This window comes from Oncorhynchus nerka, linkage group LG11 (assembly GCF_034236695.1).
Source record: "Oncorhynchus nerka isolate Pitt River linkage group LG11, Oner_Uvic_2.0, whole genome shotgun sequence".
Taxonomy (NCBI): Eukaryota; Metazoa; Chordata; class Actinopteri; order Salmoniformes; family Salmonidae; genus Oncorhynchus; species Oncorhynchus nerka.
The window spans coordinates 19053411-19066429 of record NC_088406.1 but is presented as its reverse complement, the minus strand read 5'-3'; the positions used below and the strand labels follow the sequence as shown (position 1 = coordinate 19066429).

The following is a 13019-nucleotide window of genomic DNA, read 5'->3' as shown; positions in this document are numbered from 1 at the left end:
TGTCTAGTAACATACATATTGGTAATCATATCTGTCTAGTAACATACATATAGGTGATCATATCTGTCTAATAACATACATAGTGGTGATCATATCTGTCTAGTAACATACATATTGGTAATCATATCTGTCTAGTAACATACATATTGGTAATCATATCTGACAAATATGGCTCCAGAAGCAAACTGACTTCATGAAAATGTAACACGTCAAATCGTATTGAATCATTTGGACTCTTGTCACATGTCTTTGTTTAGGTTTACATGAGTGGCAGCATCTTAAACAAGCACACCCTTGAACAGACTAAACACATTTAACCATCTTTGTCAAAGATGGCCTTTTAACAGCTTTTGGATCAAGAGACTGCGGAGGGATTGGGTGAGGAGAGGGAAGGTGGAGAGATGGGTGAGAGACAATGGGAGTGTAAGGAGAGATGGGTGAGAGACAATGGGAGTGTAAGGAGAGATGGGTGAGGAGGGGGAAGGTGGAGAGATGGGTGAGAGACAATGGGAGTGTAAGTAGAGGGTGGGTGAGGAGAGGGAAGGTGGAAAGATGGGTGAGAGACAATGGGAGTGTAAGGAGAGATGGGTGAGAGACAATGGGAGTGTAAGGAGAGGGTGGGTGAGAGACAATGGGAGTGTAAGGAGAGATGGGTGAGAGACAATGGGAGTGTAAGGAGAGATGGGTGAGAGACAATGGGAGTGTAAGGAGAGATGGGTGAGAGACAATGGGAGTGTAAGGAGAGATGGGTGAGAGACAATGGGAGTGTAAGGAGAGATGGGTGAGGAGAGGGAAGGTGGAGAGATGGGTGAGAGACAATGGGAGTGTAAGGAGAGGGTGGGTGACACAATGGGAGTGTAAGGAGAGGGTGGGTGAGAGACAATGGGAGTGTAAGGAGAGGGTGGGTGAGAGACAATGGGAGTGTAAGGAGAGGGTGGGTGAGAGACAATGGGAGTGTAAGGAGAGGGTGGGTGAGAGACAATGGGAGTGTAAGGAGAGGGTGGGTGAGAGACAATGGGAGTGTAAGGAGAGGGTGGGTGAGAGACAATGGGAGTGTAAGGAGAGGGTGGGTGAGGAGAGGGAAGGTGGAGAGATGGGTGAGAGACAATAGGAGTGTAAGGAGAGATGGGTGAGAGACAATGGGAGTGTAAGGAGAGGGTGGGTGAGAGACAATGGGAGTGTAAGGAGAGGGTGGGTGAGGAGAGGGAAGGTGGAGAGATGGGTGAGAGACAATGGGAGTGTAAGGAGAGGGTGGGTGAGAGACAATGGGAGTGTAAGGAGAGATGGGTGAGAGACAATGGGAATGTAAGGAGAGGGTGGGTGAGAGACAATGGGAGTGTAAGGAGAGGGTGGGTGAGGAGAGGGAAGGTGGAGAGATGGGTGAGAGACAAATGGAGTGTAAGGAGAGATGGGTGAGAGACAATGGGAGTGTAAGGAGAGGGTGGGTGAGAGACAATGGGAGTGTAAGGAGAGGGTGGGTGAGAGACAATGGGAGTGTAAGGAGAGGGTGGGTGAGAGACAATGGGAGTGTAAGGAGAGGGTGGGTGAGAGACAATGGGAGTGTAAGGAGAGGGTGGGTGAGAGACAATGGGAGTGTAAGGAGAGGGTGGGTGAGAGACAATGGGAGTGTAAGGAGAGGGTGGGTGAGAGACAATGGGAGTGTAAGGAGAGGGTGGGTGAGAGACAATGGGAGTGTAAGGAGAGGGTGGGTGAGAGACAATGGGAGTGTAAGGAGAGGGTGGGTGAGAGACAATGGGAGTGTAAGGAGAGGGTGGGTGAGAGACAATGGGAGTGTAAGGAGAGGGTGGGTGAGAGACAATGGGAGTGTAAGGAGAGGGTGGGTGAGAGACAATGGGAGTGTAAGGAGAGGGTGGGTGAGAGACAATGGGAGTGTAAGGAGAGGGTGGGTGAGAGACAATGGGAGTGTAAGGAGAGGGTGGGTGGGTGAGAGACAATAGGAGTGTAAGGAGAGGGTGGGTGAGAGACAATAGGAGTGTAAGGAGAGGGTGGGTGGGTGAGAGACAATAGGAGTGTAAGGAGAGGGTGGGTGAGAGACAATAGGGAGGGGTGAGAAGATAAAAAGTTGTGACAGTATTTTTAGGAGAGACAGTATTGATGTAGCAGAATGCTGTGAGAAGCCCAGGGGACAGAATTAAAAAAGCACCACCTCTGGTGCAGAGAGAGAGGAAGACGGATGAGAGGAAAATAAATGAGGGGAGGAGATGGAGAAGCAGAGAGGGATTGAGAGAGAGAAAGATACAAAAGAAGAGGAAAGGAAACGAGGGGAGGTGATAGAGAAGCAGAGAGGGATTGAGAGAGAGAAAGATACAAAAGAAGAGGAAAGGAAACGAGGGGAGGTGATAGAGAGGGATTGAGAGAGAGAAAGATAAAAGGAGAGGAACGGAGTAGGAAATATAGAGCGAGGGATAAATTGGGAGTGGAAGACAGGGAGAGAGAAAAGTCTGCAACTGTTCTGCACGGGCAGTGAGGGGAGGGTGTGTAAGTGTGTGTGGAGCAGTGAGAGGAGGGTGTGTGTGTGTGTGTGGAGCAGTGAGAGGAGGGTGTGTGTGTGGGGGGGGTTAAGAGGTTTGGAGAGGTTAAGAGGTTTGGAGAGTTGTTCAAAAAGCCCATTTTGCTCTGCTGAAGAATAAATGGGAAATGTTTGTCAGTGATGACCTTGCATTAGTATGTGAGATGTTCCGGGAGGGAGCTTTCCAACATGGCCACCGCTCAGCAGAGAGGGAACTTTCCAACATGGCCACCGTTCAGCAGAGAGGGAACTTTCCAACATGGCCACCGTTCAGCAGAGAGGGAACTTTCCAACATGGCCACCGCTCAGCAGAGAGGGAGCTTTCCAACATGGCCACCGCTCAGCAGAGAGGGAACTTTCCAACATGGCCACCGCTCAGCAGAGAGGGAACTTTCCAACATGGCCACCGTTCAGCAGAGAGGGAACTTTCCAACATGGCCACCGCTCAGCAGAGAGGGAACATTCCAACATGGCCACCGCTCAGCAGAGAGGGAACTTTCCAACATGGCCACCGCTCAGCAGAGGGAACTTTCCAACATGGCCACCGCTCAGCAGAGAGGGAACTTTCCAACATGGCCACCGCTCAGCAGAGAGGGAACTTTCCAACATGGCCACCGTTCAGCAGAGAGGGAACTTTCCAACATGGCCACCGCTCAGCAGAGAGGGGACTTTCCAACATGGCCACCGCTCAGCAGAGAGGGGACTTTCCAACATGGCCACCGCTCAGCAGAGAGGGGACTTTCCAACATGGCCACACCACAGCAGGGACCCACTGGTTAAATCAATGTTGTTTCCATTTCACATTAATTAAAATACGTTGTACCAACTTGGAATATACTTTGAATCTGTGCCCAGTGAGGAGGGAGAGGGCTCTCTGACAAACCACAGCAGGAAGGGAGCTCTCCAACATGGCCCCTCTACAGCAGGGAGGGAGCACTCCAACATGGCCCCTCTACAGCAGGGAGGGAGCTCTCCAACATGGCCCCTCTACAGCAGGGAGGGAGCTCTCCAACATGGCCCCTCTACAGCAGGGAGGGAGCTCTCCAACATGGCCCCTCTACAGCAGGGAGGGAGCTCTCCAACATGGCCCCTCTACAACAGGGAGGGAGCTCTCCAACATGGCCCCTCTACAGCAGGGAGGGAGCTCTCCAACATGGCCCCTCTACAGCAAGGAGGGAGCTCTCCAACATGGCCCCTCTACAGCAGGGAGGGAGCTCTCCAACATGGCCCCTCTACAGCAGGGAGGGAGCTCTCCAACATGGCCCCTCTACAGCAGGGAGGGAGCTCTCAAACATGCTGGCCCCTCTACAGCAGGGAGGGAGCTCTCCAACATGGCCCCTCTACAGCAGGGAGGGAGCTCTCCAACATGGCCCCTCTACAGCAGGGAGGGAGCTCTCCAACATGGCCCCTCTACAGCAGGGAGGGAGCTCTCCAACATGGCCCCTCTACAGCAGGGAGGGAGCTCTCCAACATGGCCCCTCTACAGCAGGGAGGGAGCTCTCCAACATGGCCCCTCTACAGCAGGGAAGCTTTAACCTGTGCTCTGTTGAACCAGAGAAAACGCTAGGTTGTCTATTCATGTGGCTTCAGGTTACAATCTAAAACGCTCACGGATCTATAATGCAAATGTCAATATAAATGTAATGGAAATGTCAATGTTATCTTTAGATATTGCCATTATTGTTATTGTCATCATTTATTTGGAAAATGTGTATCTACACCCTATTTCTGGGAGGGTTTTCTTCAATAACTCTTCAGAGATAAACTATCATTTTGAAGTCACACACAGTACACACCACCCAAAATGCTGTCAGTGAAATAAATACTCAGAGAGAAAGCAGGGGTTGATATTTTACTAGAAAACGTAACCAAATACAAAGAAAGATTGTGTTAAACCCAGAAAACACTGAAGTGGTTAGTAAGCCAGCCAGCAGTCAACCTGTCTGCTTCAACAAAACACAGATAGGATTGCCTGTCTGGGTTTTAGTTCATCTGGTGGGAGATTGAAAAATATACAAATTAAATAATCTAAATGTCTTGTAAACTCTAGAGGGTTAGGAGAGGGAGAGAGATTAAGACTAGGGCTCAGAGTGAGAGTTTAAAGGCTGACTGGTCGTGTCAGTGCCTATAAGAGTCTAAAGGTCAAAGCTAGAGAAGGTCAAAGGTTTAATGTCAGGGGTTAGGTCAAGGGGACTCTGTGCAGTGACCCTCTCAGTGAGCGGGGAGATGAGAAGGTGATACAGAGTGCTCAACATTCCAGGCCAAAGGAAACTGCTGTCAATGCCACCAAAATGTCTGGTACTTCATTTTTTTGTTATCTTTCTTTCTCCCTTTCCTCTCCAGACTGTAATAGCCTTTAAAACAGAAGACGGTCAGACAAACGAACATGGCTAGAGGATTAAACACAAAGATCTGGGACTATTGTACGTACAGAGGCTATGTTCTCAAAATGATGGACAAAACAACTAAATTAAAACTACATGGGGAACAAACAAGTAGAAAAGAAAGGAACATCTTGTGTGGTGCCGAAGATCCCTCTGCAAGAGTTGACCCTGTGTAAGTGACGTGTGTGTTTGTGAGTGTCAGATTGACATTCAGTGTGGATTAGGACACACAAAGACTGTGTAAATGAATCATTATCAAAACACCCTTTAACGGAACATATGTCATGGCCTCACTCAATGGTGATCATCTAATGTTCTATAGCTCTCTGTAGATGTATAGATATATATTCATTTGTACTGTATATAATATGTATTTATAAAAAGATGTATTCATAATTACAAGTGGCATTTTCTTATATTCATTATTGCAATGAATTATTACCTAAGATGGTTAAAAAAGAGAGGTGATTTCAGTTTTGCTACGCAGTTATTTACAACAGTTTAAAAAGCAAGCTTCTGATACAGTACCTCCCCCTCCACTGAAAAACAGTTCTTTAGACCAGGGGCCTAGCTGGCTAAATGTGGCCCTGGTCAAAGATAATGCCTTATATTGGGGATAATGTCTCATTTGAGATGAACTTTGATACGTTTTCTTCACTTCTCACAGAATGTACAGTTTTACCTCTGTTCCACGCCCAGAGAAGTGATACATCTAGTTGCTATTTAGCGTTACTGTCATTTTATGGATCATTTCAATAACTATTACTCCTTTTTGTAGTTTATTTCTACAAACCCCTGTGTATCCTACGGTTGTGTTAGCCGTGTGAGTTTGGAGATATCCATCGAGTTGTCGTCTATTACTTTAACTTCAGTGATCACTGTGTTGTTTTTGCGAGATGCTAACCAAAGTGTTGTAAGAAAGCATGTTCGTCTGACCAGTTCACGGCGAAAGAGCAGTTTTGTACAGTCCAATGTTTTCAGGTTTACAGTTTTCTGGTCTTATAAGAGATTCTCCTGCCACTTATTCCTCGCAGGCAAGTGAAGATGATGAAGATGTTTGTCCTAAAGCATAGTTTCCTGGTATTGGGTCAGGGGTGTGGCTTGTTAGAGGACCCATTCTATCACGTCTGCCTGCTCATGAAGCTGCCCAAATTCTTCGTCATCAACATCGCCAGCTTTTTGTTCATTTCGGTTCCTGTGTCATTAGTGTGCTGACACTGTCAGTTTGGCACCTTGTTGTCCTTGTTTCATGGATCTCCCAACGTTTACACTCATATGAGGAATTTGTGTGATGGCGATCGTCACATTTCTCCCCCCTCTCTTCCTGTAGTTAGCTTGCTGGCGGTCTCTGGTCTGTGTGGCGTCGGGGTGGTAATGATGTAGCCGTGTGTGTGTGTGTGTGTGTGTGTGTGTGTGTGTGTGGGTTAAGGCACAGTGTGTGTTTTTGGTTTTCAGGGTAGGCCCGAGGGTAGGGAAAGCCCTGGGCGTCTGAGGGAGTGGCCAGCATGGACGGCCTTAGGGCAGTCCGGGGTTAAGACACGCCCATTCTCACCCACACTGCCCGTGATTGACAGCCGAGCCTTGTTCCGCATGGCTTCTGTGAAGGGCAGCTGGATGGGGTGATGAGAGAGGGAGGGGAAATGGGAGGAGAAAAGGAAAAGAAACACTTGAGTTTATATAATAGGACCCTAATGAATTAAATACATCAATCGCTGTGCAAACATAGGAACACACAAATACACACACACACATCTCACGCACACACATTACACAAGCATTAGCATTGAAACATACAGGTAACTGCCAAAATAAAGGAAAAAGTTGTGTAAAAGAGGAATACAATGTATTCCGAACAAAATTATGAATGCAACATGCTTCAATTTGAAAGATTTGACTGAGTTACGGTTCATAGAAGGAAATTGAGGTCCTGGGTTGGCGTGGTTACACATGGTCTGCGGTTGTAAGGCCAGTTGGACGTACTGCCATATTCTCTACAACAGCTTATTGTTAAGAAATCAACATTCAATTCTCTGGCAACAGCTCTGTTGAACATTCCCGCAGTCAGCATGCCAGTTGCACGCTCCCACAAAACTTGAGAAATCTGTGGCATTGTGTTGTGTGACAAAACTGCACATTTTAGAGTGGCCTTTTATTGTCCCCAGCACAAGGTACACCTATGTAATGATCATGCTGTTTAATCAGCTTCTTGATATGCTACATCTGCCAGGTGGCTGGATTATCTTGGCAAAGTAGAAATGCTCACTAACAGGGATAGAAACAAATTTGTTCACAACATTTGAGAGAAATTAGCTTTTTCTGCTTTCTGGTTCCTGTTATTGCAGCTCATTAAACATGGGACCAACACTTTACATGTTGTGTTTATATTTGTGTTCAGTATATATTTAAAGCAGGTGCTTCCACAATGGTGTGGTTCCTGAGTTAATTAATTAAGCAGTTAACATCCCATCTTGCTTTGGGTAATGTATACAAATGCCCAGTTGCCTATTATTATGGCTACCATGGCTAGAGGAAGACATCTCAATGACTTTGAAAGAGAGGCCTCAAAGAAACACTGGGGGTGAGAGAGAGACCAGATCTCAACCAAATTCAACACTTATGGGAGATTCTGGAGTGGCACCTGAGACAGAGATTTCCAACACCATCAACAAAACAGCAAATGATGGAATTTCTCACGGAAGAATGGTGTCAAATTCCAGACACATGCAGATTCTACGCCGAGGCACATTGAAGCTGTTTTGGCCGCTCGCTGTGACCCAACGCGGCAGGGTAGCCTAGTGGTTAGAGCGTTGGACTAGTAACCGGAAGGTTGCAAGTTCAAACCCCCGAGCTGACAAGGTACAAATCTGTCATTCTGCCCCTGAACAGGCAGTTAACCCACTGTTCCTAGGCTGTCATTGAAAATAAGAATTTGTTCTTAACTGACATGCCTGGTAAAATAAAAATAAACAAATTAAGACTCTTTATGTTGGTGTTTCCTTTCTTTTAGGCAGTTACCTTTATCTAAACTAACATTGCATAAAAAAGGCAGGCAACAACATACACACAGATGCTCAGGATATGTTTCAGATACGTTTGGAGTTAGACATCTGCATTTCAAGGTGACCATGCATATCTGGTGTCTTGGTTTGAAAAACATGGAAGGTCAGGTTTTCTATAGTGAAGTGAGGATTTGTACAGTAAGGTAAGGTTTTGTACAGTAAAGTGAGATTTTGTACAGTAAAGTGAGGTTTTGTACAGTAAAGTGATGTTTTGGAGAAAAAGGGGAAGTGAGGGTTGTTTCCCAGATTTAGAATTATAGAGAGAGACTGACTCCTGTTTCGTCATGGGCAACACTTTATAGGAACACACTACTTATTGATACACAATGTGCCTAATGTTTCCTTTGGAAATGTTCTGTGTATCTCTTTTGCACCAACAGGTAAAACATGTCATATTTTCTAAATCCCTTCTTTTTATCCTTCAGTAATGTTGGGACTTTGTCAAGCAACTGGTAACCAACAAAAAAAGCTACATTTACCATGATTTCTGTGTTAATATGGAGAAATGAAAAATAATCTCTTTTGTATACATACTAGTTGTGTGGCTAAGCTGAAAATGTAGACCCAATAGTAAACTTTGTGATAAAAGCACCCAATTTGGCACAGAGGTAGATAGATTTATACTACCATTCAAATGTTTGGGGTCACTTAGAAATGTCCTTGTTTTTTAAAGAAAAGCACATTTTTTGTCCATTAAAATAACATAACATTGATTTGAAATACAGTGTAGACATTGTTAATGTTGTAAATGACTATTGTAGCTGGAAACAGCAGATTTTTTGTAGAATATCTACATAGGGGTACAGAGGCCCATTAATAGCAACCATCAAGTCTATCATTTTAAAAGTTGAATTGATCATTAGAAAACCCTTTTGCAAATATGTTAGCACAGCTGAAAACTGTTGTGCTGATGAAAGAAGCAATCAAACTGGCCTTCTTTAGACTAGTTGAGTATCTGGAGAATTGCAGTTCGATTGCAGGCTCAAAATGGCCAGAAACAAAGGCATTTCTTCTGAAACTCATCAGTCTATTCTTGTTCTGCGAAATGAAGGCTATTCCATGTGAGAAATTCCTAAGAAACTGAAGATCTCATACAACGCTGTGTACTACACCCTTCACAGAACAGTGCAAACTGGCCCTAACCAGAATAGAAAGAGGAGTGGGAGGCCCCGGTGCACAACTGAGCAAGAGGACAAGTACATTAGTGTCTAGTTTGAGAAACAGACGCCTCACAAGTCCTCAACTGGCAGTTTCATTAAACAGTACCCGCAAAACACCAGTCTCAACGTCAACAATGAAGAGGCGACTCCGGGATGCTGGCCTTCTAGGCAGAGTTGCAAAGAAAAAGCCATATTTCAGACTGGCAAATAAAAAGAAAATATTAAGATGGGCAAATAGAACACAGACACTGGACAGAGGAACTAATGGACAGAGGAACTAATGGACAGAGGAACTAATGGACAGCGGAACTAATGGACAGAGGAACTAATGGACAGCGGAACTAATGGACAGAGGAACTAATGGACAGAGGAACTAATGGACAGAGGAACTAATGGACAGATGAACTAATGGACAGAGGAACTAATGGACAGATGAACTAATGGACAGATGAACTAATGGACAGAGGAACTAATGGACAGAGGAACTAATGGACAGAGGAACTAATGGACAGCGGAACTAATGGACAGAGGAACTAATGGACAGAGGAACTAATGGACAGAGGAACTAATGGACAGAGGAACTAATGGACAGAGGAACTAATGGACAGAGGAACTAATGGACAGCGGAACTAATGGACAGAGGAACTAATGGACAGAGGAACTAATGGACAGAGGAACTAATGGACAGAGGAACTAATGGACAGAGGAACTCTGCATAGAAGGCCAGCATCCATCTTCACTGTTGAAGTTGACTGGTGTTTTGCGGGTACTATTTAATGAAACTGCCAGTTGAGGACTTGAGGCGTCTGTTTCTCAAACTAGACACTCTAATGTACTTGTCCTCTTGCTCAGTTGTGCACCGGGGCCTCCCACTCCTCTTTCTATTCTGGTTAGAGCCAGTTTCCATAACAAAAATATAATTTTCCAGCTACAATAGTCATTTACAACAATAACAATGTATTTCTGATAATTTGATGTTATTTTAATGGGGAAAATTTTTGCTTTTCTTTCAAAAACAATGACATTTCAAAGTGACCCCAAACTTTTGAATGGTAGTGTACAGAATGTACCCTGAAGATATGTAGATATGGAGACAACCCAGATTTGGCCCCTGGTGGGTGTGGCCTCTACTACAACAACAAAAAATACCAAAAAATGCAAATGCACATTTATCTTCCAGTCAATGTCTCTATTCCAGGTCGAGAGTCTCATCTTTCAGATACAATTGGAACTAAAAGTCGGATGGCACCGGCGCCCTTATCGCCTATATCGCCCATGTCGGTGGCCATCTTAGGTCGTACCGGTATGTCAGATTAGCTCAATCGGGCAATTTCCTAGCCACTGAGTATCACAGAAACATGACACTTTGAATGAATAACATAATTTCTTTCAAAACAAGTGGCTATGGATGAAATTGATCTAAATATCATTCAAAAAAACATACAAGCCTGTTTTATTTTGAAACATCAAATATGACGATAAATGTGTGCTTTAACAAATATATGCTTATTTTGGGGAATTTAAACCATTTACTTGTGTTACAAAAGGTTAATATATATTTTTTTTTACTGCTAGACAGACAGTCTCTTTGCAATCATTACAAATTCAGGGTAAAGCATTATCTTGGTTGGCACTTTTAAGACAAAAATATGTTGTCACGTTTAGGGTTCGCATCAATAAGCAGACATCCTCTATAAAGTGTTTTGTTGATTTGAGTGTATTCTTCTCTAACTGTACCTCATTTGGGATGTTTTGGGCATCTCGAGTTCTAAAACTCTGATAGGGGGCTTAACTGGTCCGTAAAACGCCAGTCCTCCAATGAAGCAGTCCTGCTGGTTTTCTGTTCTCCCTGATCTGGTGCCTAACTGGTCAATCAATCAATGACCTGCTAACCAAGGTCTTAATCAGTCACTTGTTAGAACAGTGTTAAAACCAGCAGACACTGCAGGCCTTGAGGACAGGAGATGTGCACCAATGTTCTCAATTCTCATGTGCTGAATGTGTAGTGTACAGAGTATGGACAGAATGCAGGTGTATAACATCATCGTCATCATCTGCAGCCAAAGACGATGGAACCAATCTGCAACCTGCCCCCAGAATCCTCTGGGGGGAAGCGCTATACAACAACGATCAGAAAAATAAACTGAAACTGAAACATAAGAAGCTGTCACAACAGAACAAAAAGGAAACAACGTTCCACAATGCTTCACCACGGTCACAACACTGGTCGGCTGTTGCCAGAGGCTACACGCACAAGAAACTTCACACCAGCCCACCTATAGGAGGCCCTAAGTCCTACCCCTATATCTTGACCCCCTCGGAGCCGTATACGTTGTACCCCTCTCTATAAGTGGCTAAATTCTGGGTGCTGGGAGAGGGGCTGGGGCAGTGAGGGGGGCTAAGGTCCACCTTCATGCGCTTGGCCTCGGCACGCGACTTGTAGCAGAACTCGACCAGGGCCACCAGCATGGCTAGGCCCAGACCCCCCACCAGGATGTAGAAGACCCCAGCCACGTTGCTCAGGCTCAGGGCCTGGGAGGACTTGTCCTGGGAGGGGCACGGAGAGCACAGGTTTAGAGAGAGAGACAGTGGCGCTAGTGAGACACAACAGGCAGCTTTAGAGTATCATCAACATCATGACTAAGTCTTTGTTATTTTTTAAAATCACAATAACATCTACTACATTAACAACAGCCACTACCACTACTATGACTAGTCTGCTAGGGTAAGCATTTCTACTAATGCCATCATAATAGCTTATTACCTACAAGTGCATATAATACATCTATTACTACTACTATGACAGTACTACTTCATCTACTACATAGCTACTACTAATGCATGACTACAATTAAAGTAAATAAACATTTGAATGTATTTTTACAAGTATTAAGTATTAAGTCGAGGATGACTTGTACACCGTACCAATGAAACTATGTTCAGTCATTGTATTGGTCAGGCTTTTGGATGAGTGATGATAAAGTATTCTATTCAGACAGTCTTGGTGAAGGACCCTAGGATTTTAAGAACTTCACTGGCATTCTTAAGAGTTCTCTGATGCTCTAAGAATGTCTCAAGTGTTCCTCTAAAGACATCTGTAGTGTTTAAGGACATCTTAAATATTCCAAGATTATCTGTAGTTTTATCAAACTCATGATGTTTCAAAGAACCTCTCCACACTTTGACTTGTCTTCTACCCAGAGTAACCCAGATAATAGTAAACTGAATGGTATTCTGATATTAAGCCCATTATTATGAAGGCCATAACACATTTTCCAGAATTTATGCAGTATAATTGTTGCTTTAAAATCCTATTCTAAAGGCAGATGTGGCAAAGGCAGAAGACTAGCAGTGATACAACTAGAAAGGTATTCAACAGTAAATCAATCAACTATTATCATTTGATTATTTAGATTTAACTGATGCTAATTCTAATGCACATCCTAGTCTCCAGGCTAATCTGGAGGCGTGCCTGTCTGTCACACAGTGAGGGTGTTTGGTCCCCCACTCTGCCCGTGAGACTGACCTTACTTCCCGAGTCCTTGGGTCCACACTCGCCCTTATCGTACCACCATTTGTTTTTCAGTTTGTCTAAGACGCCTGCTTCACTCAGTTTCAAAACCGCAAGGTTTACCGGGGTTCTTGGCGTGTAAAAATAACATAAATAACATCATAGGTCATGTTATTTTATGTTATTAGGTCACATACAGTCAGAACTGTCACATAAATGGTACTGCTTGGTAAAAGTGACCCAGTCTGGGTCCCACTGAGTACATGTGTGTATGCTCATTGGGGGGCTAAGCGAGCTACAGACATATGAGTGGGACCCCCCTGTATCACTTCAGGTAACACGTCCATACTGCCCCAGCCGACGCTACATACGCAG

The 13019-nt window shown here is 44.6% G+C and overlaps 2 protein-coding genes across 5 annotated transcripts in view; one reads left to right on the top strand and one right to left on the bottom strand.

The window, feature by feature from the left end:
• Positions 1-1408: 1408 nt before the first annotated feature.
• LOC135573866 (golgin subfamily A member 6-like protein 2) lies at positions 1409-1948 on the top strand. Its single transcript, XM_065024046.1, has one exon. It carries the CDS (start codon positions 1409-1411, stop codon positions 1946-1948), a length of 540 nt encoding a protein of 179 aa, XP_064880118.1.
• A 2421-nt stretch (positions 1949-4369) lies between these two features.
• Positions 4370-13019, bottom strand: part of LOC115120540 (glutamate receptor 4) — a 188513-nt gene continuing 179863 nt past the window's right edge. The window contains exons 16-18 of one of the 4 annotated variants that reach the window (XM_065024276.1): positions 12660-12774; positions 11543-11680; positions 4370-6524 (exon numbers count right to left, since the gene is read on the bottom strand). In XM_065024276.1, the coding sequence (XP_064880348.1) occupies positions 6366-6524; positions 11543-11680; positions 12660-12774 (412 nt within the window). In that variant the 3' untranslated portion in view covers positions 4370-6365. Of the gene's footprint in view, positions 6525-11542; positions 11681-12659; positions 12775-13019 lie in introns of those variants that run through there. The other 3 variants (XM_065024277.1, XM_065024274.1, XM_065024275.1) reach the window with 3 other exon arrangements.